At 40.5% G+C, this 27,513-nt stretch overlaps 1 protein-coding gene across 1 annotated transcript; it reads left to right on the forward strand.

Annotated features, from left to right (window-relative positions):
• The first annotated feature begins 1,182 nt into the window (after positions 1 to 1,182).
• Positions 1,183 to 26,978, forward strand: TKT (transketolase). Its single transcript, XM_075096200.1, has 14 exons — positions 1,183 to 1,485; positions 6,747 to 6,864; positions 8,464 to 8,577; positions 9,216 to 9,313; positions 11,426 to 11,617; positions 12,465 to 12,583; positions 14,303 to 14,496; positions 15,137 to 15,301; positions 16,552 to 16,708; positions 20,109 to 20,239; positions 21,608 to 21,691; positions 21,837 to 21,930; positions 23,380 to 23,502; positions 26,673 to 26,978. Exons 1-14 carry the CDS (start codon positions 1,379 to 1,381, stop codon positions 26,858 to 26,860), a joined length of 1,884 nt encoding a protein of 627 aa, XP_074952301.1. The 5' UTR covers positions 1,183 to 1,378; the 3' UTR covers positions 26,861 to 26,978.
• Positions 26,979 to 27,513: the final 535 nt, after the last annotated feature.

Consider the following 27,513-nt stretch of genomic DNA (forward strand, 5'->3'; position numbering starts at 1 on the left):
CTTTGTATACTGGTCTCTAAAATTAACTCTGCACTTTGCTACCATCAAGTTTGGTTGTTTGGCTCTGTTTTTTCCTTCTTCCTGGCATATAGCCTATTCCCAGTCTAGTGTTTCTTCTGAGGATTTTTATTAAAAGGAATTCTGAAAAGGCAACTGCTAGAGCAGTTTAAGAAAACAGTTAAGATAAAGGAATGGTGTCTGCTTTTAGTTCTTCCAATAAACTGGTTAGTTTATGGAAGAAAGTTTTATCTTACCTTGCTAAGAACTTCACTTTACCTTTTAGCTGCAATCTGTCAAGTGAGCATGAACGGATACTTGTAAATACAGGTAGCTTCCTTCATTTCTGAAACCCAAAGTGTTCAGAGTCTTGAAGACAATAGTGTAGGTTTTTTTTCAGGTAGATGGTACATATCACTAGTGTCTTCTGAAATTAGAAGATGATAGCGCTAGTTCCCTAGATGTAACAGTTTACATTTAAAGCAGATTTAAAAATATATTAGTATTTTTAAATCATGCAATACAGCTTCCAGGACAAACTACCAGTGGACAGAACACTGAAATACATGGAGACTGCAGTGCAGGAAAACCAGGCTTCATGAGCAAGATGTGAAATATTTCATTTTTTTGTTGCTGTTTAAACTATTTTTTTCAGATTGTGACTTTAGTGCGGCTCAAGTTTTCTAGAACAAATATTAAATATTTAACTTGCCTAGTTAAGTCTGTAGCTTTAATGTCACAGTGTTCAGAATTGCTGATGCGTTTCCTGATCGATGGCTGGTGATGTCAATCTTTTATTAATAAGTCTCTGTATCTGGCAAATTTTTAAACGTGGATTATAGAAATATGAATTATTTCTTGAAAGGATGCCACACCAGGGTAGTTCTGTTACTGTTTCTCCTGACTGTGCAGAGGAACACGGTGATTGCTAAGAGGTGTTGGAAGCAGTGACGTTCTTTTACAGACAGGAACAGGCTTGAGGGGCAAACGCTCTGGCTCGCCTTTCTCCAATAGGGATTGACTGCTGGTACAACGCGAGCCGTACGCCCTGCCCGCTGCGCCCGACGGGTTCCGGTCCCCCGCCGTCGGGTCCGCCCCCACTCACCGCGCACGGCCGTGAGGGGCGGCCGCCGCCCCCCCGCTCTCAGCGCCTGCTGGGCGGGGCGGGAAATGGCGCCTGTGCGCGGCCAGCTCCGGCGCAGGCGAGAGGCGGGAGCGCCGCCCTCTCTCTCTGTCTCTCTCCTTCTGTCTCTCTCTCTCCGCCCCCCTCACCGCACGGCCCGGCTGAGGCGTGGTGCCCACAGCCCTCGCGGAGTGCCGCTGCCCGAGCCCAGCTCCCGCCGCTGCCCGAGCCCCGCTGCCGCCTTCCCGCTTCGTCCCCATGGAGGACTACCACAAGCCCGACCAGCAGACCCTGCAGGCCCTGAAGGACACGGCCAACAGGCTCCGCATCAGTTCCATCAAAGCCACGACGGCGGCCGGCTCCGGGTGAGTGAGGCAGGCGGGCTACGGCTCAGCCCTAGCCGCGCACCGGCCCCACCGGCGAGCCGCGCTCCCGCATCCCTTCAGCGGCGAGGCCGAGGCGGGCTGGCGCTGGGAGGGGTTATGCCGGGCTCCCTCAGCCCGTTACCCGCCGACACGCCGGTGTCTCCCGAGGGCAGATCTGCCGCCCTCGCTCTCTGTTCTGCTCGCGGTGCGCGGCACCGAGCGGGCGGGCATGCTGGGGGCCCTCCGCGGCTGAGGCGGCCCGGGGCGGGGATGGGGAGCCCGGTGTGCGTGTGATACCGCGGGGATCACGGCCAAACCCCCTGTACCCCCCCACCCCCTCCCGGCACGTCGAAGCTGCTCGATGCGGAGGTACTTCATTGGGAAATGGCGGCGGTAGCGGGTGAGGTGCGGGGACCCTCCGCCAAAGGCGGCCCGGCCCGGCTCGGGGGGCGGCAGCCGCCCCGCCGCGGGCCGCGTCGGTCGCCGGGGCTGGCCGGTGTTGTGACTGCAGAGAGAGCGCGGGAATGCTAAATTGATGCAGGACGGAAAACCAAAGAATTTCTGCCTGAGGCGCGAGCGATTTCTTTTTCATTTCGTGCCCGTCAGTTGGAACTAATTCTGCACAGAATTTCAAGCGAGCCCAAGTGGGATTATCTGTGAAATGCCCGCGGTCTCAAATGGGCAGTTTATTCAGGCCTCTGGACAGGATTTAGTGTGGGCTCTGATGTGTGCAGATTCCAGGGTTATCCTTCTTTTGATCGTGCTTTACCTATGGAAAAAACTCTCTGCAGACAATCCGCTTTTACTCATGTAAAATTAAAGCCATTTTTTCTGCTTGAATAATACGTTTGAGTGCTTCCATATAGAGTGCTGGCTTTTTTTTTTTATCCTGTCGTGTTGCAATTTCCTCCTTTGGACCTGTTATGAAACTGGCTGTAGTGTTAAAAATTATTGAAGGAATCATTTGGATGGTGAGGTTTGTGTGGAGAAAGATGGTGTGTAAAATATTTTAAAGCTTCTTTGAATTGCCTTACACTTTCTGCACTGTGTCTACGGCAGGGGCTGCCTCAAACGGCTCTTTCTCAAAGCATACAGAAACTGAACTTTACTCGTTCCTTTTGCATGCAGCAAATAAAAAAGCTGCTTTGGTTCTTCCTGTAAAACGGAGTGTTGGGACATGGGGAATCTCTCAGCTAGCCGTAGGAGTGGTTTTTTACAAAGCTTGTTTGGTCCAGTCTGGAGAGGGAAGTACAGGATACTCAGCAATTACTCTTTTAATTCTTGATTTGTTTCAAAGCAGTCCAGGCAGTATTACACAAGCCTGTGTGAAATTGTTGGTAAGAAAAATTGTGCTAAATTTACTTAGTAGAGCTTGGGCTTCAGTCTTGAGCTTCTAGTGTGTATTTTAAGCCAGCCACAGAGATGTATGGTATCAGTTGTCTTATCTACAGATAAAATTATTTCTCTGTTCTCTCTGATGTGCTGTTAAAGAACAAGGATCTTGCTACAGCCTTTCCTTCTCTTCTCTTCTGTGATCCATGAAATTCAATAGCAAAACCGTTCTCTGCATACAGGTGAAGAAACAGTAAAAGTAGTTCTGCCTAAGCTTTTTATTCCTGGTTCATGTATGCTATGATACTGTGTACTTCTCGCACAAAGGCATTACATTAGTCACGCTAGCTTAGTCTAGCACTAGAATTGTGTGGAGTCTGAAGTTATTACACAACCTGATAATAAGCAGATTATGAAAGATGGGCTCTGGAGGGAAGATTCTGTTGGCAAGTCATATTTTCTTAATTAATAAGATTTGGTTACCAAGATGATGGTGTAGTAGTGTGACGAAAAGAAAAAGACATTCAGGGTCTGTTGCACTGTTAAGCAAATCTCATACATTTCTAAAAGGGCTATACGTTATGAGTGTGTTTTCCAAAACCTGAATGAGACAGTAACTTGCTGGTATACATTAAGAATGTAGAAAGATGTTTGAATACAAGTTAAATTTAAATAGAAGCTTACAGTTAATTAAAAAATTGTCATGCTTGCATTGACTTTGTTAAGGAAATTTGTGCTTGTTAAAGGTGTAGTTTGTAAAACTGAAAGAAATACTTGCAATAAAAGCACTTCAAACAAAACGGGACCTGTCTACTTCTTTCAAGGAAGTAGTTTCTGTGAACTGTGGCATATATTGCAATACAAATGGTTCCGTGTTAGATCTGACATGCCGGTTCTTGTAGTCTTTACTTGTGATAACTTTTGTTAAAGAAAACAAAAGTTTTCTCTTGTCTGGACAAGAGCTAAAAGATCAGGTAGTCTGATCCTTAAGATGCTGAAACATATACTTTCAGTACTTTACCAGGTGTAGAGGAAAAAACTCAGTGAACTGGAAAAAAATTTTGTGCTTAAAATGCCTTAGGTGGGGAAAAAATTTGATTAAGTTAATTGTAAAGATTGAACTTACTTGCTTTTGGGCGTGGAACAAGTTTTTTTCTTAGATAACTAGTGCAGATATTTTAATCAAAACTGGTAGAGTCTCTTGTAGCTAATGATAAATTTCTACAGTTTTGAAACAGTGCCTGGCTTCTTAGAATTATATTATTAAATTCTTAAAAGTGGAAGTTGCAAGAGTTTCTTAAGAGGCAGTTAAGTTTCATAACATGTGGTATGATCACTTGTTGCATATTATTTTCTCCTTCAATTTTTTAGCTTTTTTTTTCACTCGATATACCATTTTTACATTCTACCACTATTGAAATGTGTAGATGCATGTAGATGGAGCTAATATAAATTGATGCACAGTAATTAAAAACACCCCACACAACTACATTGGAATAGTTATTTTACTCTTGATATGTGTGGATCTAGGATTTCAGTGTTCTAAGGTACTTTCATTTGGTTTCCTACTGAAGGGCTATATTTCAAAGTTAAGGCAGTTGTTCAGTAGAAGCTCTGGCAGAGAAGTGTGTTAATCAGACCACCACCGCAAAGTTCTGGGTTGTTCATCAGTCAGGAGCAAAATATGGAAGATTGTGTGAGTAGTGGCAATGACTTGCTGTAGGTTTTTTCTCCCCTTATACAAGTAATCCAAATATATTTTGCTAGGCTTAACAGAGAATTCTTTTAACAGAACTTATTGAAAATGTATGAGCTAATAGAAGACCAGTAGATGTAGTTAAGATGGCTATATTAAAGAAAATTGTGTAGTTGATTCTAGAGTTATTTCTGGTATCTAATATGTAGTTAAATTTTTGGTAATTTCTGTTAGTAGGAAGTAATTTAATTTATCTGTAATTTTAACAAGTTTTTTTTTTAGTTTTCAGGTAATTTAATAAATTTTTCTACCTTTTTTTTTTATTTCCACATGCTACCATTTTAGGTTGTTTAAAACTTTTTTTACCAAGACCAGGAGTTCATAGAAGTATGGTTAAGTATAAAGTTAATAAAATTAAAGGAATGAAAGCTTTAAACAAGCATGTAAGGCTTATTGATTAACTCAAATACATAAGTATTTACTAATATATTTGAACCATGTTTTAAAGCTAATTCTTTTGGTTCCCTGTGTGTGAGTCCTTACTAAGGGATGGACACTAACCGTAATTGATATTTTGCTAGTGTTTTGCATGTTTTTATTCTCTCATTACAGCACTGTTGGGGATGTTGGGAGGGAAGGTTTATTATTACCGGAAGATAATATTCTGGTTAAAGTTATAGTGAAAGTGTTGTCTAATCCTAACATGCATGGTAAATGTACATGCGGGAAACGAAACATGACACTTTCATAGTAAGTTTGTCCTGTTTACAAGTAGGGTCAAATATTTTAAGAGTATTCTGTTAAAGATGAAAAATAAACGTTGGTAGAAGAGAAAATGAGATGAGACTGCAAGTTATTTTCAAAGCTGGTGCAGATATCTGCAGCCATAACCACCTTACTGTTTCCTCATTCACTTTCCTGTTCTTCAGCAGCAACCACTGATGTCAAGAATGATTCTATTACACTTCAGTAAAATCTGAAAAATGCTGCCTTCCGCACTCAATAAAGGTGTTGGTTTTTTTTTAAGAGCCTCCTTGCCCCTTTTAAGCTTTATCACAAGCGAAAATCCAAGGCCAATACCGTAAGTGGTCAAGTAGTACCATCCCTTTAAGGTGCCCAAGAGCTACAGTGATCATTATCTAAATTACAGTAATGTAGATAGATAAAAGTAGTTGTATGCTCTTCTATTACATCTCAGATGGAATATATACCTTGTCTTGGAATAACTTAATATTTGCCACTTGGAAATAACCCTTTTGTGTAACTTTATTTTCACTTGTTGATACTATATGACATAGTTGCTTCTGAAATAGGCCTGTGTATTTCTAAGGCAAGTTATAGTTGAAACATTAATTGGTGCTGCTATTGAAAATTGTCACAAAAAGTCATCCCAGATAGTTCAGTGGGAGAGAGACTATCCCAGATACTTACAAAAGTTTGATAAAGCAACTAGTTCACTATTTCAAACCGATATAGATGTAAATATAGCCAATGTTGGTTCCTCTCTTAGGCAAAGATGAAGCAAATTAGTATTTTACAATGCGTATGTGGGTGTTTACTGGAGACGGTAAATTTCTGTTTCCAGTTTCAGTAGATGAAATACAAGAATTGTATAATTTAATGCCCTCTTTAGAAATCAGAATTCTAGTTCTATCAGCTCCAACATGGTAAAATAAATGGTACCTATGTTATACAGTTCTAAATGTTCCAGAACTTTCTGCAAAAGTTCATCTTGCATTACCAATCCCTGCCTGTGCAACAGGGCCTGAACAAGTCATGATGCCATGCTTTTAATTCCTTCACTTGCCGAGTGGCTAAAGTGCTGTGGAAAGCTGTCTTTGTTTCCTCTCCATCAGCATGAATTTCTGCCGTCAGATAAATCGGTAGAGTATGATTTCAGGCACAGGGTCATACTGCTTCCTGTGCTTCAGAGCCACCGATTAGGGTGGTGTTCCTTGGCATGAAGAACAGAGAGCTCTAAAAGAGGTGTCCTTGAGCTGTCACCAGGGTCTATCTTCTAACATCCACTTCAGCTAGATAAGAAGGCTCCCTTTGTCTCAAAGTACAATTAATTGACATTGGGGTAATAGTAGATGGGATGGGTTATCAAAAACACTTAAGAGTGTATATTTTAATGCTGAGGAGTAGGGGACTGATAAAGTGATATTTAAAGATATGGTCCTGAGCAAACAATAATAAGAAGTGGTAATCTTGGGTCTGTCTTTATTCGTAGCCACCCTACATCATGTTGCAGTGCAGCAGAGATTATGTCTGTGCTGTTTTTCCATACCATGAGGTACAAAGTGCAAGATCCCAGAAATGCCAACAACGACCGGTTTGTTCTTTCAAAGGTAAAATAACTGTTACACTATACTGTTGCAATCTCCTAGTAGAGAGCTGTCTGTCTGTAAATTAAATTGAATTGTCTTCCTTGACTTATGCTTACTTATACCTGCATCTACACAAAAGTCTAGGAAATATTTGAGAGCTTGGAATCTATCTACTTCAGAAAGTGAAATAAAAGCTGGTTGAGTGAAGTTGTAGCATAACTAAAAAAGAATCTTAAAGTGCCTGATAATGTGTCTTGATAAGTCGTAATTTCACTGTTAAGTTGTTCTAATATTAAATAAAAAATGCTATTATGTCTAGAAAATCTATCAAGAATTATTTATGTCTTTTATTTTGGCTTAACCAATTTTCTAACAAGTAAGTCACAGTTAGCTTTTGTGCTCTACTTGTAAAGTGCAGCCATGGCATTATGTCTGCAGTCATGTCACAATGTGCACTAATTACTGTCAGGTTTTCAGGGAGCATTATATTAAAAAATTATGGTGGGTTAGTGAGTAGTTTGCATTCCTACTGTGCCGGTATGATGTTAAAGTGAGTACTGCTTCTGAAGCCACTGTGGTTCAGAAAATGCATAAACCCACGATCTAGACTGGCCAGTACTGTTTCTGTCCCCTTTTGCATTGTGCCCTTGCAAATCACAGGGACATTTAAATCATATGACATCATGTCAGTTGAGGGGCCTTCAGAAAGCATAATGATGTAATAATGGCAGATGAAGTACTCCAGTGGGCAGGTTCCATCTCTGAGTCAGAGTTCCTCATGTGGTGGCTTACAGTAGTGCTGCATAGCTGATGGTGTATATCCTTGCATTGGATATAATAACTGTTGCCACTTCTGACTGCCGTTCTGAAATAAGCAATTGGGTGAGAAGTGAGCAGCTAGTGCTGAGGTGGCAAAGCAAAGCAGTATGAGAGCGCCACTTCATGTTTGCTTTACCTCTCTCTAATTAATCAGGGTTTTGCCCAGAGTTGCTAAATGGCTTCAAACCTCTGCATGCTTTTTTGACTCCTAATGACTGCATGGGTGGAAGATCACTACTACTTTGCAGTCATCCTGTTGGACCTGACTGGAAGCACCTGAGCATATAAAGCTTAAAATTTTGTCTGTTGTCACTTGCTGCATCTTACCTTGAATACATATGTATTGAAGAAGTTCTAATGGGATAATACTTGCTCATCCATCTGCTTACTGGTTTAGTGAACAGTGCTCTGTTCTTGGAACTGGTACCTAAGCAAATTGAATCAAGGGGTTTTATTTGGATACCAAAACTACTTTTTGGAATTGGACCTGCATGGCTGAGAGAGACCTTCTTACCCTTCGACGCTGATTTTCTTGAGGACATCCTAAATAGCCCTAAAGAGTGCTACATTCTTTCTGTCTTAAGTGTAGTCAGCTATCTGGTGTGTTCTCAGCAGGGGCATGGGGCACTTAGAAACAAGCATCAGTGTGAATGTTGCGTGGTAGAAGTGTTTTATAACTCGATCCCTTTTTAGTAGGCATATGAACCTGATCCAAGGGTTTATCAGCTTTGTAGAATTTTGCATCGATACTAGGATATTGTGAAACTCGTGCTTTGCTTAAAATTTATGTTTCTTTCACAGGGTCATGCGGCACCAATTTTGTATTCTGTTTGGGCAGAGGCTGGCTTTCTACAAGAAGCAGACTTACTGAACTTGAGGAAAATTGATTCTGTCTTAGAAGGACACCCAGTACCAGTGAGTGTTCATAACCTTTGATATAAGATGGTGTTTTCTGTAAAACAAGTGCATGTGTTTTGCAGCAATTCTTGGTTGCCAGCTACAGTGCAGGAAAGACAAAGGCTTATAAGAAGGATGATGTTTATGGTTTTACAATTGAATCAGTATCTGTGTTTGAATAAGCATGTAAAAATGACCTTTTTTGTTGTAGTGAAGTTCCCCTGCAGTCCTGTATGTCAATACTTTCCATTTAAAAATAGTCTATATAAAGTTCCAGCATGGCTTTTCTCATCCTTTAAGAAGCCTTGAAGTATTACAAGAGTTTATGTTCAGTTTGGTCGCCTCATTGGTCTTTCCATTCCCAGCTGATTGTTTCAATTGATTCTTTTTTTACACAAAATCATCAATTCTTAACTGTTGCTATAGCTGAGAAATTCCTGGGCCGTAGGTACCATTACCTCTCAGAGAGCTTGTAACACTCACTGTTAATGAAGGTATATTGCAGGGGAAGAAGGGGAACATGGCAAGATTTGGAGGTCCTTGCACTATATTGTTAAGGCTGAGAAGCTGAATTTTGATGTATGTTGAACCATTTTCTAGAACTGGAATTTAGTTCTTTCTTAACTGTAAAATAACTGTTGTCTTTTTATTCTCAGAGACAAGCATTCACGGATGTGGCTACTGGATCCCTTGGTCAGGGTCTCGGTGCTGCATGTGGAATGGCATACACTGGCAAATTCTTTGACAGAGCCAGGTAATTCCACATAATTATAGGCATTCAATGGGGGTATTTTGTGAAAAGAGGTTATGTTCTTATCTCAGTCAGGAAGAAAAACCTCCTTGTCCTGGTTTTGGCTGGGGTAGAGATAACTTTTTTTCCCCCCCCTAGTAACCAGTACAGTGCTGTGTTTTGGATTTAGTATGAGAATAATGCTGATAACGCACTGATATTTTAGTTGTTGCTAAGTACTGCTTACACTAGTCAAGGACTTTTCAGCTTCTCGTGCCCTACCAGGGAGAAGCTGAGAGAGGGCACAGCCAGGACAACTGACCCAAAGTGGCCAAAGGGGTATTCCATACCATAGGACGCCACACTCAGTATATAAACTGGGGGGAGTTGGCCAGGGAACTGGCTGGGCCTTGATCGGTGGGTGGTGAGCAATTGCATTGTACATCACTTACTTTGTATTTTTTTATCATTGTTATTATTTTCCCTTCATTTTCTGTCCTATTAAACTGTCTTTATCTCAACCCATTAATTTCACCACCCCACCCCCCGATTCTCTCCCCCATCCCACTGGGGATGGGTGGGAAGGGGGTGGATGGCTGTGTGGTATCTAGCTGTCTGCTGGGTTAAACCAGAACATCTTTTTATTCTATTCTCCATTCCCAAGTCTGATTTCAAATTCAGGTTTTTAAATTATAGATTACTAGCCTGAAAGTTACAAAGCCATTGCTGGTGAAACTACCAAGGATTTAAAGATTAGCAAGAATTAGTGCATATGTGTGTTCCCTTTGTAACCTGACAGCATTGCAAGGTGATGTTCCTGAACTGACAGTAAGTTGTTGGAGTAGCCTCTAACTTCCAGAGAGTAATTGATAGCCATTTTGAGACTGTGTCCCCTTAAAAGGACAACAGAAACTAGAGATGCATCTTTTCAAAGTCAGATAACAAGTAATGGAGAACATATATCTAGATAAGGAGCTGTTATGGTCAATAATAGCACCATTGAATCATAAAGTAGGGCTTCAAAATGTTATCAGAAAGGCACTCGACTCCATAGAGACGAAAACGACTGCTTCTGCCATTTGTTTTGTGGACAAGAAGAGTAGATATCTAAAGGCAAATTGGTATGAGGAGGAAAATAGCCTGTTGTAGTTGATATATTTTATGTGACAGTTCTAGTACATTTGAGCATAGGCTGCCCAGTTAATGTGTCCTACACTTCACTAGCTTGAAATAATTTCTGTGAAAGATGACTTGCTGTTTTTAATTGAGTTTGGCAGATGCTATGTGTGGAAAAAATCTAAGCAGTTCTTACATGACAGAAGAAAAAAGAAAAAGGTGGTCTTGCATGCAGCTTATGTGGAAGGAGTTCAGATTTAGCTGCAGGCAGGTGTGATTCAGACCAAAAGTCTGTTATAGCTTAATGTCTAGTAAAAAATAATAACTAACAGCCATCTTGAATGTTTTAAAATTATATATTTGAAGGCTAATTTACTAATCTTTTTTAATAGGTAATAAGCATGTAAAACTTTGTCATCCAAAAGAAGAGAGTGGTAATAAAAAGAAAAATACAGCAGCTGAATCAGGCGGTACTTCCGCTAACTGAGTTTTACCTAAATAAAAAGCTTCAGTGTTTGGAGAAGTAATCTACAAGTCATATCATGCTGGTTGTCTTTTTCCTGAATTGGGTTATGCAACATGCTTTAATCTGTAGTTGAGTTCATCCCTGATTTATAGTTTCCTGAAATTTAAATTATTGGTCGGCCTTCCGGAGAGTATATGGTAGGAATGAGAAAGCAGACAGTAACCTTTCATGCATTGTTAGTGATCTTGCTGAGTCACAGTGACAATATTTAATGGGCCTGTTCATTCAGCCCTTGTAACAGGAGGCTTGAGACCTGATTTTTTTGAGATGAAGGTTTGAAAAAGGAGTACAGTATTACTTTTTTTCATGTGTAACAGCTCAAAAACATTTTAATTTATCTAAGGTTACGTAGGGTTATCTGAGGTGAATGAATTGAGCAATGGGAGTTGAGTTTGGGATAGAAAAAGCAGTGAATTCTCACTATGAATGGTTAGAAGGGTGTTGCTTCTAATTGTGCTTAAACATAAAACTTTTTTTTATTGTTAATCTTCTAGCTATCGAGTGTATTGTCTGCTTGGAGATGGAGAGTTATCTGAAGGCTCTGTTTGGGAGGCAATGGCCTTTGCTGGGTTTTACAAGCTTGATAATCTCACTGCTATATTTGATGTTAACCGTCTTGGACAAAGTGACCCTGCCCCTCTGCAGCATCATGTTGAAATTTACCAGAAACGCTGTGAAGCCTTTGGGTATGTGGTTGGAAGAAGTTCCGAATAAGTCTCCCATTTGAAACTGTATATTTTATTTACTTTTCAGAATTTTTCAAATGACCTTTCATCTCTAAAGGATACCATTCCAAGACCATCACCAAGAAATGGTGATAGTCATAATGCCTCATATTGGTCATCTATTGGTACAGCAGGAATATTAAAAGTGGCAGAATTTTTTGTTTAGAGGAAAAATAAAAAGACTGCTTACTCAGATAAATTTGTCATAGGATCTTAAAGCTGGTTTTATCACATTAAATACAGATTTTATAACTATTTGTGTGACCAAATGTATCGTCATAGCAAGTAGATCAGAAAAAAGGGCATGGAAACCATTACTCATAAGAGCATTCTTTGTGTACTGGCTTTCATTTAGTTTAGAAATGTGTATTTCTATGTAGATGTAAAGACCCATGATAAAAACCTCTGTCAGATACAATAGCAGCCACGCAAATTATGATGGAGCATTTTTACTATTTTAATCAACTTTCATTGTCAGTTTTAAAAATTGATTTCTAGATGTTTGATTTGCTCTTGTGATTAAAAATGGCTATTATGTCTGAAGAAATGTAGGATAACAGTTATCTGTGGGCTGTGGATTCTGCTAGCGGCTGTTAATCCCTCTGACTCATTTTGCGTTATAAAAAAAGGGTACTATGGTATTTTATGATCTCAAGTGAATGCTAGTTCATGTTTCTGGCTTGTTTTGGGTGTCCTAAAAAGACACTGCATTGGAATGAACTTGGTATTCATTTCTGTTATTGCGAACTATCAAAGAGTGTCATGTGCTAAAACCCTTTAGAAACAGCTGATCTGTTTGTGTTCTTAGCTGGCATGCTATCATCGTTGATGGACACAGTGTGGAGGAACTTTGCAAAGCCTTTGGCCAGGCCAAACATCAACCAACGGCTATCATTGCAAAGACTTATAAAGGCAAAGGCATATCAGGTAATAAAACATCCAGTGCTTTGCATACACATGTATACAGTATGTACACAGTGCTGCAATAAAGGTGCAGTCATTAAAAAATAAAGAAGTTTACCATTGCATACATTCGAAAAAGGTTGGTTTCCTGTCAGCTTTTTTACTTCATCATATTATCATACACTCTGAAAACTCAGAATTTCACCCTATTGTTTTTTTTTTTTTTCCTTTGTTGTCCATCTAACATCCTCTATAAGAAAAGGTGCTTTGTTGGAAGCAGGGAAAGATGTGGCGCTCAGTTCTTCACGTTATCCGGCCAGGTGTACTTCCATGTTGACTGGGATTCTACAGATCTCCAGTTGCAGGCTAGGATTTCCTCTGCTGTCAGCTGTACTTGAGTTGTTACTCCTTAAAAAGTATTTTCTGGTCTGGAAGGTGGCTGGGGGCAGGGAGGAGCACTGGACTGTATGACTTGGTCTTGAAAATTGCCCCAGGAAAAGAGGTCAGCCTTCTTTGCTTGCTTTTGTTCTCTGAACTGAGAGAGACTACTCTGAGAAGGGAGTAACTTTGTCACAGAAGCTCCCTGCTCCCTATGTTGCAGATAACTGGGTCTGCTAGTTACCAGCCAGGCAGTATAAATGCATAGAAATGCTGCTTTTACAGTTTTGACAAAGCTGCATGAGACATGGTACATAAGCTACCTGGTCACACTACAGGTTTTCATATGATCTGTTGTGTAAATCATTGAGATACAGGACACAGTAGTCTGTAGAAATTATTTAATAGGTTAGCAGCTGTATGAATTTTGGAGTTCATGGTGCCTCTAAGATCCTTTTGTAGTTTTCACGTGGTATGAAACTTACCTAATTGTCATTGTTTAGGGGACAGACGTGTACCTACACATTTGAGCAATAGCATGCAGAAAGTCTTTCAAACTCTTTATTCTGCTCAACAGTGTTAATGCTAAGAAAATTATTTTGGCTCTTGCAAGTGAGATGTGTGCTAGCTACTGAGCATTGTATCCAGAGAATGGAGTAAATGCATATTCAGTGTGTCAGGGGTTGCCATGATTCTGTTCAACTACAGCTTTTAGCTGCACTCTGTGAATTTGTCTTTCTGACCAGATAAATATTAATAACAGGAGTGAGTATCTTCATTCCTTTTCATTGAGCAAGCAAGCAAAACTCATTACTCTTAGGGACTTACTCAGAGAAAAGCAATGTATCAGCCAGAGGGGTAATTTTGCTGTTAGTGCCAGGTGCACAAAGATAAGAGTCATCAGAAGCTATTACAATAAAGCTGTAAAATGTCAGGTCTTGTTTGAACTAGACAGCTCAGTTAACTGTTGTTTGAAACTTAGCTGAGTTTATTTATTTAGGCCTAACTGTTGAAATATCAGGTTAACTGTTAACACTGATTTACTGTTTACTTCTTGCCACACTTATGGATCAGGTCTTTTAGGTGCCAATTTACAAACAATTTCAGTAGAAGATGCTGAAATTTCATTACTAGTTTGGAATACATGGAATTTGACTGTTTCTCTTATGTATTTAAACACGTCTGTCTTGATGCAGTTGAGTACTATTGTAATTGTTAACAGTGGGAATAATAAGGAAATTCTTCCTTGGAAGACTATACTAGACTGTCATACTCCACTACGCTTTTATCTGGATAAAATCTGCAGCTAAAACCTTAAATAGTTTTAATATTTTTCTTATTTGTAATGTAATTTTAAATACACAGGTGTTGAAGATAAGGAAAGCTGGCATGGAAAGCCTCTTCCAAAAAACATGGCTGAACAAGTCATTCAGGAAATAGATGACAAAATCCAAAATAAGAAAAAGCTTTCTCCAGCTCTCCCAGAAGAAGATACACCTATAATAAATATTAGAAACATTAAAATGCCATCTCCACCGACTTACAAAGTGGGAGAAAAGGTACCCCCTTCATTTTTCACTGTCAGATATCTTCAAAGTGTGAGACTGTTTAATGGGTGGCAGGAGGTTTTGTGTGATCCCTTGCAACAGTATTGACTACCCACCTCTTCTCTGCTATTTTGAGTATCCTGGTAAGCACCTACCTCTGTGATGTGACACACAGGCATTTAACTCCCTGGGTATTGAAAGGATATATTCAAATATAAAGACTCAAATCACTCGTCTTCATTTCATGATCATTATCAGTTATCCAAACTATTTTATGTGTATTTAAAATTAAGGAAACTCCACAAAGTTCAGTGAATTTCCATGAATGGAAACCAAGGTTTTCAAAATTTCCTAGCTGGATTGGTAGGGAGTTGTTTTAGCACAGATGTGTCCCCTGATGTTTCACTGTCTTCTTTTGTTGTTGTTTGTTTGTTGTTGGGTTTTTTGTTTGTTCTGTTTACTCTTCTGTGTGTCACTGTTCTCATATGCACTTTTGATACCGCTAACATTTAAAATGTTTTTGGTTGTGTTTTGGTTTGTTTTTTTTAATTGTGTGTTCATGCAGTCATGGGAAAAACAAGAAAATGGAGAAGATAAAAAAGCTTATAGAGACTTAAAGTTGTTACAGTACTGCTGTATCTTTTTTTCCTAGTGGGCTACCCGCAAAGCTTACGGTGTTGCACTTGCAAAACTGGGCCATGCTAATGATCGAGTGATTGCTTTGGATGGAGACACAAAGAACTCCACCTTCTCAGAGCTTTTTAAGAAAGAACATCCCAGTCGCTACATTGAGTGCTACATTGCTGAACAGAACATGGTAACTGGTCTCTTGGTTTTTTGAAATACTGGTGTTACACAGCAGGATCTGAGACCATTCAGTCTGAGTCTTCACAGGGCTAATTTCAGTTAATTTGACTTGCTCGCTCCTTAGGGAAAAGGCAAAAGCTTACAAATATAATACAACAGGAGTGCTTAACAGGATTGCTTCTAATCATTCTTTCCTAATCCCTCTCTTTTTCTTTTTTTACTTTTTGTGGTCATATTATCTGTGTTTCAGCAGAACACAAGGAGATGGCAACGTGTAAACAGCAGTAATAGTTTCCACAGTGTGATTTGCAGAGATTTAACTCTGAAAAGACTTTTTAGTTTTTGGGTTTGTGGGTTTTTTTTTCTTCACAAGAAATGGAATGTCACAATGTGAGAATGAGTTCTGTGGTAGACTGGGATATAAAGATGAGGACGGAGAACCAGTTAATAAATTTAGCCTGATGACATTTGTAGAGAAAGGACTGAAATAATTTGCTAACACATCTGTTTGAGTCTTCAGTTGTCACCTGTATGGGTTCACAGAAGCAAATAAAATTAAAGACACGAATTCAGGCAGAAATTTGTTGTTGTCTTTAATGATTTATAACCAAAGAACTCATGGACTGTCCCTTGCAAATTTTATACTAGGGCAGTTTCATGAGCTTCAGTCAAGGATTTTAGATTTACATCAGCTTAGGAGAAATTGGCCATGAAGAGCAGACCAATTTCTGTGTAAAATAAATGTATGGGGTAATGGTAGCAATAAACAATTTAGGGACTTTGTTCTAATTTCCATCTTGCTGAAGAAGGGCCCTTTAGGTAAACAGCAGTCCAAATGACACAGGTAAATCCATTCCCACTTAGTAATGATAAATTCTGTCTGCTGGAGATAGTAAAACCATGTCCTTTGGACCTAAAGTGTAAGCCTTAGATCCAGCAAAAGAAAGAGGTTAAGTCTTAAAACTCTGTGAATGAATGCTTGGAACAGATAAAGAAAAGAAGCTGCCAGTAAGGATCAACAGTAACAGCTAGCAGCTGAGGCAAGGAGCATAGGACATGTTGGAGGGTAGATACTGTAAGTGTGAGTTGCCTCCTTTTCTTTTTGGAAAGGCCAACAATTAGGAGCAGGACTGGACAGAGGTTTTTACTCTGCATTGATTGCTTCTTGCTAAAGTTTTATGGTAGGAAGTCCCACAGACAATCTCTTGGAAACAATCAATAAATTAATTCACTGTTCTTTCACAATCTCCCTCTTTCCAGGTGAGCATTGCAGTTGGTTGTGCCACTCGTGACAGAACTGTTGCTTTTGCCAGCACCTTTGCTACCTTCTTCACACGGGCGTTTGACCAGATCCGTATGGCTGCCATCTCCGAGAGTAATATCAATCTTTGTGGTTCCCACTGTGGTGTTTCTATTGGTAAGCACAGCCTTGGCTTTTTTATCAGCAGTTCCCATCCATTTAGTGATAACTGTCTAGCAGTCAAACTGAGAATTCTTTGTGGAGACTATCAGGAATATAGCTGTGGTGATAAATTACAGATACAAACAGTGACACTGTTTGTAGGAAGAAGTCATATTTGCAATTCACTTTTGTCAGACACGTTGTTGTATTTAGAAAGAATGAGAAAGACTTCTAGCCTTCGTCAGCTTTTTTTGTCTTTTATCAGTTTGGCCTGATAAAGAGAGGACTTTTCCCCACAAGCTTCTCTTCTCTACAAGTACAGAGTGATATAAAGGGATTAGATTGAAAGTGAGGAGCTTAGGTTCCTTTCCATCTTTGCAGTTGACATCCTCTATGATGAGAATAGTCACGTGCTTACTGTACCTTCGTTTCCCAGTCCCTAAAATGAGAAACTAATGATACTTATTCTTGCACGGCTGCTCTTGTCCACCAATCTCAAAAGCACTACAAGGGATAAATATTTTCGTTTTATTATGCCTTTGAGGATCACCGATTTGAAGTAATTGCTTCAATTTATCTCAGTATTTCTTATTATTGAAACATTTAATGTGTTGATTAAAAACAAAACACGTAACCTCAAAGTACTAATGAAACAGGAACTGTGAAGCTGTTACAGAATTCAGGAAATTGGCAATACCTTCTCTGGTCTTTGCTTCCCACCATAACCGTTTGGTGTACATGTCAGGTCATACTGGAGTTTGATTTTGGTTTGAGGGAAGAAGGGAGTTTTGTTTTTCTTAACGAAATGCATAGACATCACCCATGAAAACAAGAGCAGACTTGCATACCAAGAAGGAATATGCCAGTAGACATTCATGCTTGAAAAAGTACTAGGTATTTATAGGGCAAAAGAAAGAGAGGGAGAGCTGACAGGGGTAGTAAATGAAGGCTCTCTGCATATATCAGTTTTTCAGTTGATTTAATAATTTTGGCTAGCAGTATGGTTTGAAGGAAGTTGTTCTTTTTGTTTAAAGCAAAAGAGTTAGTTTGACATGTAATGCTGGTAGACCTTTAAAGATGCTTCGTAAACATGAGTAGCCTCATCCAGAACCTCAAGATCAACTTGCAGCGGTATAGAGTGTCCTTTAGTAGTAGAGACTCTGAGTATATCAGATTACAGCTTGTGTATGTCATTAAGGGAGGGATTCCATTACGAGCCTCCTTTTTAAAATCAGTCTTCCTATCCCATTGTACTCTAGTTCAATCCAGTTTTAAGTCTTCTAACAAGCAGCAAAGGCTTTTGGTGCAAAAGCCAATTAGCTTCGGTCTTCGCTCATTTAAGAAGATAAAGCCCCTTTGGGTTACCTGAATTGTCTCCTAGAACTACACTTCCAAGTTTCAATTTTCAGCACTTGAAACGTTGTGCTGGGAGCTGTGATTGTGAAGTGTGCACTTACAATTATCAAGTTGTTTGAGTTACAAATCTGATTCAGGTGTCGACTCTGATTTCAAAAAAGAATTTGAACCCAAAGTTGTAAAAGAAAGTAATTCAGAGAAATCCTTTAGCAGTTAGAAAATTCAATTTTAAATGGAAGGGTATGAATTAAGTGTACTTCTTATTAGAACTTGGGCCTGCATGGAATTCAGTATTCTAACTGGATATGTGGTGAAAATTGAAGTTTTATGTATGCAGTTCTAGGTAGACCTGGGCTTTGGCTGCATTGAAATTTGGACCCATTAAATTTATGAGAAATAACTATCACAATGACATTCTGAACTTGTACTAAGGCCACTCCTAGACCAATAGTTGCTGAAGGACCAGAACGTCTAGTGAAACATGTTTTTGTGGTCGTAAGAGAATAATGGAAAAATCTGTATTTTCCAAACTGTACATATAGGGAAAGAAATCATAGTGTGCATGTGTCAAAAATAGGAATCAGTTGTTTAGACAACCAGTTTTATATTCTAGACATTTGATAATGTTCATATTAAGCACTCATATTTTTTTTACTAAGCTATAAACATATGTTTTTCAGATATAATTGAAAATTACTCTCTTTTGATCTGTGTTACTCGAACAACACAAATGAGGATTTTTGTAAAGATGCCCTTGGGGCCCAGCTCAACTTAGTGCTAGTCTGTAAATTACTAGTATGAACTGTGAATGCTGGTATTATTGGCACTATGTTAGCAAAAGTGGGACAAGCATGAGGGCTCTCCTTACCTTGGGTAAGATTTTGATTCAGGTATCTGTTAATTTTCTTCATAATTTCACTTTTCTTCAATGTATACATTGTGTGGGTGCATTTTAGGAGAGGAAAATGCCCACTGAGATCCCACTTGTTCAGTCAGAGTGCATACAGGTTTAGAAATGGTGGCATTGAGAATTTTTTTCCTGTCATGACTGAAAGTTGAGATGCTCTCTTTCCCTGGTTGATGCGTACTTTATTAGTAATGTACAGTGGCAGAATTCAGTGATTGATTTTTTTTTTTAACATGTTTAAAGTTCTTCAGAGTTTTGTGCTGCTCTTAGGAAAATACTCTTCTCCTTCCTCGTGAAGTCGTCCTTCTTGAGTAACAGGTAGTGGGTGCATGTGGGAGGGCTTATTGCCCTGCTTCTGTTCTGCAGGCTGTGACGTGACTGGATTCAGAACTCTTTGCATGGTTAGTTTGGAACAGTGCCATTCCCAAAGCACCATTACATAAGGTCACTGGGGGCGGGGGGTGTTTGTGATGGTTGTTTCTTTAACTATGGAAAATCATGGCATCCAGCACATGTTCTGGTGAACGGTTCTTTCTTATAGATCTGCAGTTTATGCCAGAAGGCACTTGAGTTGCTAAATTAACAACACAGGTGCCCTATTGCTCTTTAAAAGACTTCTTATAGTATTGAAAAATACATACCCTTCATTTAATCTTGAAGTGAGCCTAAGAATTTGAGAGCAATTGTACCAAGTGCAGTCTCCATTTCTGATGGAACACGTTAAAGTCTCCTTTCACATTTCCAGCAGTTTAAATCTAGAGGAACACTATTGACATATTGATAAGCTTAGCTTGTGCAGCCTCCGTACATGTAAATCTGAAGATGCTCAGATATCTTGTGACCCTCTTTCTATATCTGTGCCCTTCTTAGTTTGGTTGTCTTTTCTGTTGTTTGATTGTTACACTTTTTTTCTATTTGTTCTTTTTAACCCCAGTTCTCTTTCTTTTTAGTCTCTTTCTATCTTTATTTACTGTTTAGATGGTTGCAAGTTTAAGAAGATTATCCTTTTCTCAAGCAGGTAGACTTGCATGTCCTTTGTGTGCCTGATTTTATACTTTTTTTTCCCTGGTTTACATTGAACCTCACTGCTATATTGAGTGGTTGTCAAAAATGTGCACTGACTCTTTTGTAACCCTGATTTAATTCTTTCAGGTGAAGATGGGCCATCTCAGATGGGACTGGAGGATCTGTGCATGTTCCGGGCTGTTCCCAATGCCACTGTGTTTTACCCTAGCGATGCTGTAGCCACTGAAAAAGCAGTGGAAATAGCTGCCAACACCAAGGTTTGCATTACAGTATTTCTGAGCCAGAAAATAAGGGTGGCGCTTTTTTCCCCACTTTTTTTGTTGCTTCTGGCATGTTTCTTGCATGTGTCTACCCACATAAATTCTTTAAAAGGCTCCAGTGTGGCAGCGGGATGTTTTCTTTGCATGGAAAGTCTGCAGATATTCTGTCCAGCCTAGTGCAGAATGAACAGTCTGGAATGCTGTGGGCCAGATTTGGGTAGATGTAAATGATTACACAGCCACTACAGTTTGGGTCTAAATTGGCTCAGAAATAAGGGTAAGCGTAACTCTCTTGTTGGTCTTCAGCAAACTTACAGAAAGTACACTCCTAGTATGATATCTCTGGGGTCAAAATTTAAGCTAGATATGGAGAGATAAATTTATCTTGAGGATTTTGATCATCAGGTGCCTGTACGTGAAAGCTCAGGATTCAGGTCCTCTGGTAGTCTAAGACAGTCTAAATCTTTTGGAGACACTGAGAGCTGGTGCTTATGCTAGCTGACAGTCTCAGTGATCATCTTTTGCTTCTCTGTTGCTAGTGATGGATTGCAGTTAAATTGGACCGTGTCTGAAGATGACTGAGATTTCCCATGTGGCTGTGACAGTTTCTGATCTCTCTTACCTTCAGCTAATTTGACATAGTAACGGTCAAATGTCATTGGTAGCATTGGGTCACATCATCTCCTTGATTGGTGCTACTTTTGGCTGCCACAGGAATTTACCCTGAGAAAGGAGCAAATAATCTGGAAAATTTCAATCTTTCTGATACAGCTTTTAAGTGAAGGAGTGTAGAAATTTGGCATGGAGCAAACGTAATGAGAGGTTTGAAAAAAAGATGGGGGGTGGAAAAGGAGTGTAAGGTAGTGGGAGGGAGAGATTAGCTTGGAGTACTGGTTTGTTACTTCCTTTGGAAGGGTGTCTGAACATTAACTGATGGAAAGGATTTTTCCTTGCTTTCAGCTGAGCATTTCTTCTTTTGCTCTGAAGTTGCTAGAGTAAAATTTGCACATGCATGGCAAAGTTCTAAGATTCTAATTAACTCGAGTGGGATTCTCCATTTCCACAAGAGAACAAAAGAGAAATAAAGATCTTGGAATCAAAAAGAAAACTAAATTATCAGTGTGCTCTAAGAGGAGGTTAACTGTATTGTAATGTCTGAAACAACCAGCTATTAAAAAAGGACTAATGGGAGCTGGGGGCGTGGGGGAGAAAAGTTTACTTAGTAGAACAAGAGGTAACATTGAAGGGTGAAAACCAGACATACAGAAAAAGTCGTTTTGCTGTATTTTTTTCATAGGGTTTACGAACTAGAATGTCAACACCTTTCTGGTTTTGTAACGTGTAACATGTTTACTTCGGAAACAGGGCATTTGTTTCATAAGAACTAGTCGTCCTGAAAATCCTGTAATTTACAACAACAATGAGGACTTCCATATTGGACAGGCAAAGGTAAACATTGTTCCTCCTGGAAAATCCCCTTTCCCTCTAAAGCATTCCAATGCCAAAGATTTGATCTTTTTAATAAAATCTCCAGAAGTGTGAGCCATATCAGTAAGATTAATTGTTAAAAATACACGGAAACATTTTTTTGCAGGTGGTTCTGAAGAGTAAGGATGACCAAGTGACTGTGATAGGAGCAGGAGTCACTCTGCATGAGGCTCTGGCTGCAGCAGAGCAGCTGAGAAAAGGTGATCAGTTATGGGTTTTGGTTTTGCATGTTTTTCTGTTGTTTGGGGTTTTTTTTTTCCTTTTCGATCATTTAACATAGCAGAGAAATCAATACCACTCAGTCTAACTGCTCACCCGTTGTACTGGTAAAGATTAACTAAAACGTTACAGACAACTGGTCACCTGTTAAGCTGATACAGTGCAATATAGTGTACATCCACCAATCTTGCCTAAATGAGTAGGTTTTAGGTAGTTTAGCAGCATTAGTAGCCATGAAAATTGCCAAACCAACCAGATCAAGGTCTCCTTAGAACTGCTAATCTGTCTGAAAGTACCCTGCAGGCACAATCTTAGAGGAAGTGTGTAAGAAGCAGGAGTGATTCTTCCTTGGCATATTATCTGGGCAGGCTAGGGTACCAACGCAGTAGAATGCAAACAGGCTGGGGCCAGCTAAGAAAATACAGCTTGTCAGCTGAGCCACAGCAACTGTGTGTGCTCCTACACAGTGCTGCTGATACGCAGTGCCTTTGTGTAGATATGGTTCACTGCTAACTTGTTTTTTTGAATGAATGTATCAACTTTTAACTAGTGTGGGAGGCAGTAATTCTGTGATAGTGCTCAAATGCCCTGATATCTCACAGCAAAGACAAAAATCCTTCAATGAAATAAGAAGAGAAAGAAACCATCAAAAATGCATCTGTGAGTCAGTAGCCTATGCCCAGGAAGAGATTGCAAATAGTAAGAGATAATGCAATTAATGCTGCCTGTGGTTTACAGTTAGCTTTGTATGCTGTATCTAGGTGGACAGATATATTGTCATGAGCTTGAGCCATCAGGCCTAGGACATTTTGAAAGTTGTATTTTCAGATATGTTGTTATTTTTCTGCATTTACTATGCTTTGTGATGTTCTGCTGGTCTTGAAGTGTGGATAACCTGCTATGGAGATATAATCCTTTAGTGTAGTCCCCTAGGCAGTGTCTAATACCTAAAATATATTGGTCATTAAAAAGCCTTCAGTCACAAAACTGTCAATGTAACATAGGGCTTCTTTATGTATGATTAGAGTTGACTCAGTGTTCAGCTAGCCAAGATGAGACAAAACCTCATGTAATTTGCTATTCTTTGTAAACAATTGCCATTTGTACGTAGCTTTAACAAGCAATCTGGGCCTGCCTTGTGATGACAGGACAGATTCTGGTTTTGATGTCAACCTTAAGGGTGACATCAGGGTTGGTTCAGTTCAACCAGGCATACCTGATAGGTGGGCAGACTGCAGTGAAGAGTTCAGAATGCCTACAGACAAAAGAAGCAGGAGGAAATCATGCTTGGCTTGACAATAAAGTTGAAGGTAAAATAAAGTCTGGGAAAAAAGTTGTGATTGACAGTCTGAATAAGAAGGATTTCCTGGTGACTAGATTCTTGATTTCTTCAAATTCATGTTGCAAATTATTTCATTCTATTTCTGCAGAAAAAATCTTCATCCGTGTGATTGATCCCTTCACTGTAAAGCCCTTGGATAAGAAGACAATACTTGAAAATGCAAGAGCAACCAAGGGCAGAATCATCACTGTTGAGGACCATTACCATGAAGGTGAGCTGGGCGCAGGAGGTCACAGCCCACACAGTTGTCCCCCAGGGGTTGGAAGCTTATAGTTTCTCCAGACCTGAGAGAGAAGTACAGGACCTTTTGCTGTCATTCAGTTAAAGCAGAAGAGAGGTTTTAGCCTTTCTCATTGCTGTTATGATTATGAGATGACACCTAGGGTTGAAAGTTTCCTAAGATATAATGGGTTAAACAGGGCTGCACTTCTGATTAACTTGGCCTTGTGTGCCCTACTGTATGCTTGGTCCAAGTGAAGTCTTTATTCATTTGTCTCCAGTGAAATTGTAAATTCCTACTGTGGTGTAGCAATTCTGCACAGAATGGTCTCAGAATGGCTTTACAGCAGCTGCTCTGCAGTTTGTTAAATGGCAAGAGAGACCATTGCTGTGCGGGTTTCCTAAGTTTGCCCTGTGACCAGAAGTTTGATTCCAGCTTGCTTGAAATCAGGTGGTTTTGTCAGTTTCCACAGTCACTCTGGGATAAATTCCTCTCTCTTTTTTTCTCTACTACTCTAAAAAGCAGATCAGGGCCCGTGAAGAGCCAGAGCACTTTACATCCTCACTGGGCTCTTTTTTGTTGTTGTTGTTTTTTTTGTTCCTTCATTTCACTTGGTTACAGGCCATTTCAGAATCTGTTGCTGGTATGTGGTGCTATTGTTAAGCTAGGGTAAAGAGTACATGATGCATACAAGAAGGAATTTTTAAGAGGATTCCCAAGAAAATCTTAAGATAAAATGCTTCTTGGGAAAAGCAGTGAAATCTCTGTAATAGAGTCCCCCCAACTTCTGTGCCAGGATTTTATTTAGAATCATAGTCATTTAGGTTGGAAAAGACCTTTAAGATCATCGAGTCCAACCATTAACCCAGCACTGCCAAGTCCACCACTAAACCACGTTCCTAAGTGCCACATCTACACGTCTTCTAAATACATTCAGGGATAGTGGCTCAACCACTTCCCTGGGCAGCCTGTTCCAATGCTTGACAACCCTTTTGGTGAAGAAATTTTTACCTAATGTCCAGTCTAAACCACCCCAGATGCAACTTGAGGCTGTTTCTTCTCGTCCTATCATTTGCTACCTGGGAGAAGAGACCAACACCCATCTCACGACAACACCCTTTCGGGTAGTTGTAGAGTGTGATATGGTCTTCTCCTGAGCCTGCTTTTCTCCAGGCTAAACAACCCCAGTTCTCTCAACCTCTTCTCATAAGACCTGCTCTCCAGACCCTTCACCAGCTTCATTGCCCTTCTCTGGACACGCTCCAGCACCTCAATGTCTTACTTGTACTGAGGGGCCCAAAACTGCGCACAGTATTGTGGCCTCACCAGTGCCAAGTACAGGGGCATGATCACTGCCCTGCTCCTGCTGGCCATGCTATTCCTGATACAAGCCAGGATGCCGTTGGCCTTCTCGGCCGCCTGAGCACACTGCTGGCTCATGTTCAGGCAGCCGGCAACCAACACCCCCAGATCCTTTTCCTCCAGGCAGCTCTCCAGCCACTCCTCCCCAGGCCTATAGCGTTGCACGGGGTTGTTGTGACCCAAGTACAGGACCCGGCACTTGGCCTTGTTGAATCTAATAGCGTTGGCTCCAGCCCAACAATCCAGCCTGTCCAGGTCCCTCTGTAGGGCCTTCCTACCCTCAAGCAGATCGACACTCCTGCCCAGCTTGTTGTCATCTGCAAACTTACTGAGGGTGCACTCATCCAGATCATTGTTAAATACCTTAAACAAGACTGATCCCAATACTGAGCCTTGGGGAACACCACTTGTGGCTCCCTGCCAACTGGAGTTAATTCCATAATCTGCTGCCGCTTGCTCTCTGACATGCCTTGTTTGCACATGTTTTCAGGGGCTTGCCTGTGCAAACATGTCCCATGAAGATGAGACCATGTGCAAACAGAGAGCAGCTGTTGTGAATTGCATGTCAGGCTTGCTTCTCTTGGGGGGGAGACAGAGAAATCAGCAGAGGGGCATCTATGAACTATGGCATTAGTAGATATGGTCTACTAATACAATTAGTAGACAATAGATACATTACATTAGATATCTACTACTACAAATTGGTATTGTGAGAATATTACCCTACTTCAAGGTGAAGCATCACTCTTGCCAGGTATCTGAAGTGATGTGGTATTACCATAAGTGCCAGTTACACCATACTTTTTTTCTGGATGATAGATGGTGATAGCATCACTGAGCCTCATCATTTTCAAGCTTATCTTTCAACTCTGGACAGATATTTTACTGCAGATTTGCAAGATGGCAAAATCCTCACACTCTGAGGTGATGAACATGGAATTTACACTGGCACAGCTTTCTCTGTGATGCAGTCAAGGAAGGTCAAGTGTACACTCATCACCAGCCTGAATGCATTGTAAGCCCACATCAGGCTGATTTTACCAGCCACACCCATGGAGGTGCCTCTGGCTGGAGGCTAAGTTTGACTGGTTAAATCACACCATGCCCGGAGCTGTGAGAAGCCCTGTGTTCCTGGATATGCCCTAACTAAAGTGCAGCACCAAGGTGCCTCTCCTACCAAGTTTCAGAGCACATGCTCTTGACACTGTCTGTGTTTTCTTCTTTCCTAGTATTCCTGCTTCCAGTGTCTCTCCTGTCGCCACAGTTCTCGGTTGCATCCTTTGTCCCTGTGACTGATAGTGATTCAGTCTGAGCTGAGTTCTGAGCGAAGGTTGTGAATGTATTGCATAACTCAGAGAGGTGCCTAGTGGCATGAACAGGCATTGTGAAAAGATGGAGCTCTTAAATGCTCTTGAGATTGGTGGGAATTAAAACTTTCAGTGCATTGAGTACACTTGTAAATCCTTCTCAGTCTAAGTATATTCTTAAGCCTGGCCTTCAGTGGCTGATGCTGAAGTGGTGAGGGCTTCCTGACAGTTCTGTGCCCTTTAGAGTCATGTTTCTTACTGCCAATTTTTAAGTGCTTCAGGAATGTCAGGCTGGTTGTCCTCAGAATGCCTTTGAAATAGGGAATTGCTTTCATTTCAGAAACGGGTAACTCAGACATATATTGTGATTGATGTTTCTCATGAGCGTGTGAACTGAGGATTTAACTTCCAGGGACCTTTGAATTGGATATACGTGCAGTCTATGCTGCCTGTTGAAGCATACAGATGTTATGTTTGACTTCCCTTTCACAGGTGGCATTGGAGAAGCAGTGTGTGCTGCAGTAGTGGGTGAGCCTGGTATCACAGTCAGTCGCTTGGCTGTATCTCATGTACCACGCAGCGGGAAGTCGGCTGAGCTCCTGAAGATGTTTGGCATTGATAAAGATGCCATTGTGCAAGCTGTTAAGGTGGCAGTGTCCAAATCAAGAAATGCGGAGTAGTTTGAAGCATCTTGCGCTGTGTTACAGAAAAGCAGTGTTCTGAGAAGTACTGTAAGTTTAAGGCAGGCAAAGGTGCTTTATGTAGAGAGTTCTAATAAAAATACCAGCTTAAAAAAAACTTCCAGCTTTTAATCTCCTTTTTTTTCTCTGGGATTTTGTGCAGTGGGGTAACCTTTGAATGTTTTCAGCCATTGAAAAACCCTCAGGTTATTTAACAATTTGTGGGCAGCAGCGCTTTGGCTGCCTGCTGTATAGCTGGAGCATTTTCTGCTTTGCAGCTGACCTTCCCTATGGTGAGCTCTGGCATGGGAGTGGTTGGGTGTTCACGGAAGGTCTGAGTGGGCTGTGCTGCAGCAGGGAAGTAGACGTTGGGCATTGTGGCTTAGAGCAAATCAAGTAACTGTTGCTCAATGTCTGGTCCAACTTACTGCTGAAGGTTAAAATGCCATCTTGAAAGGGAGTTTGGTGAAAACAGAGTTCCTCCCTTTCTGCCAGAAGAGTTCACTAGCCCCTTCTCTGGACAGAAGTGTTAGGGATCAGATAGTGAAAAGCAGGAACATGTATTGCAGGAGGATGGTGGTTAGTGCCTTTGTTTCAGTTCCACCTCAGCATTGCTCCCCAGCCATTTAAACCAAAGACAAGAATGTCGAAGA

Source organism: Phalacrocorax aristotelis, chromosome 6 (genome assembly GCF_949628215.1).
Source record: "Phalacrocorax aristotelis chromosome 6, bGulAri2.1, whole genome shotgun sequence".
Taxonomy (NCBI): domain Eukaryota; kingdom Metazoa; phylum Chordata; class Aves; order Suliformes; family Phalacrocoracidae; genus Phalacrocorax; species Phalacrocorax aristotelis.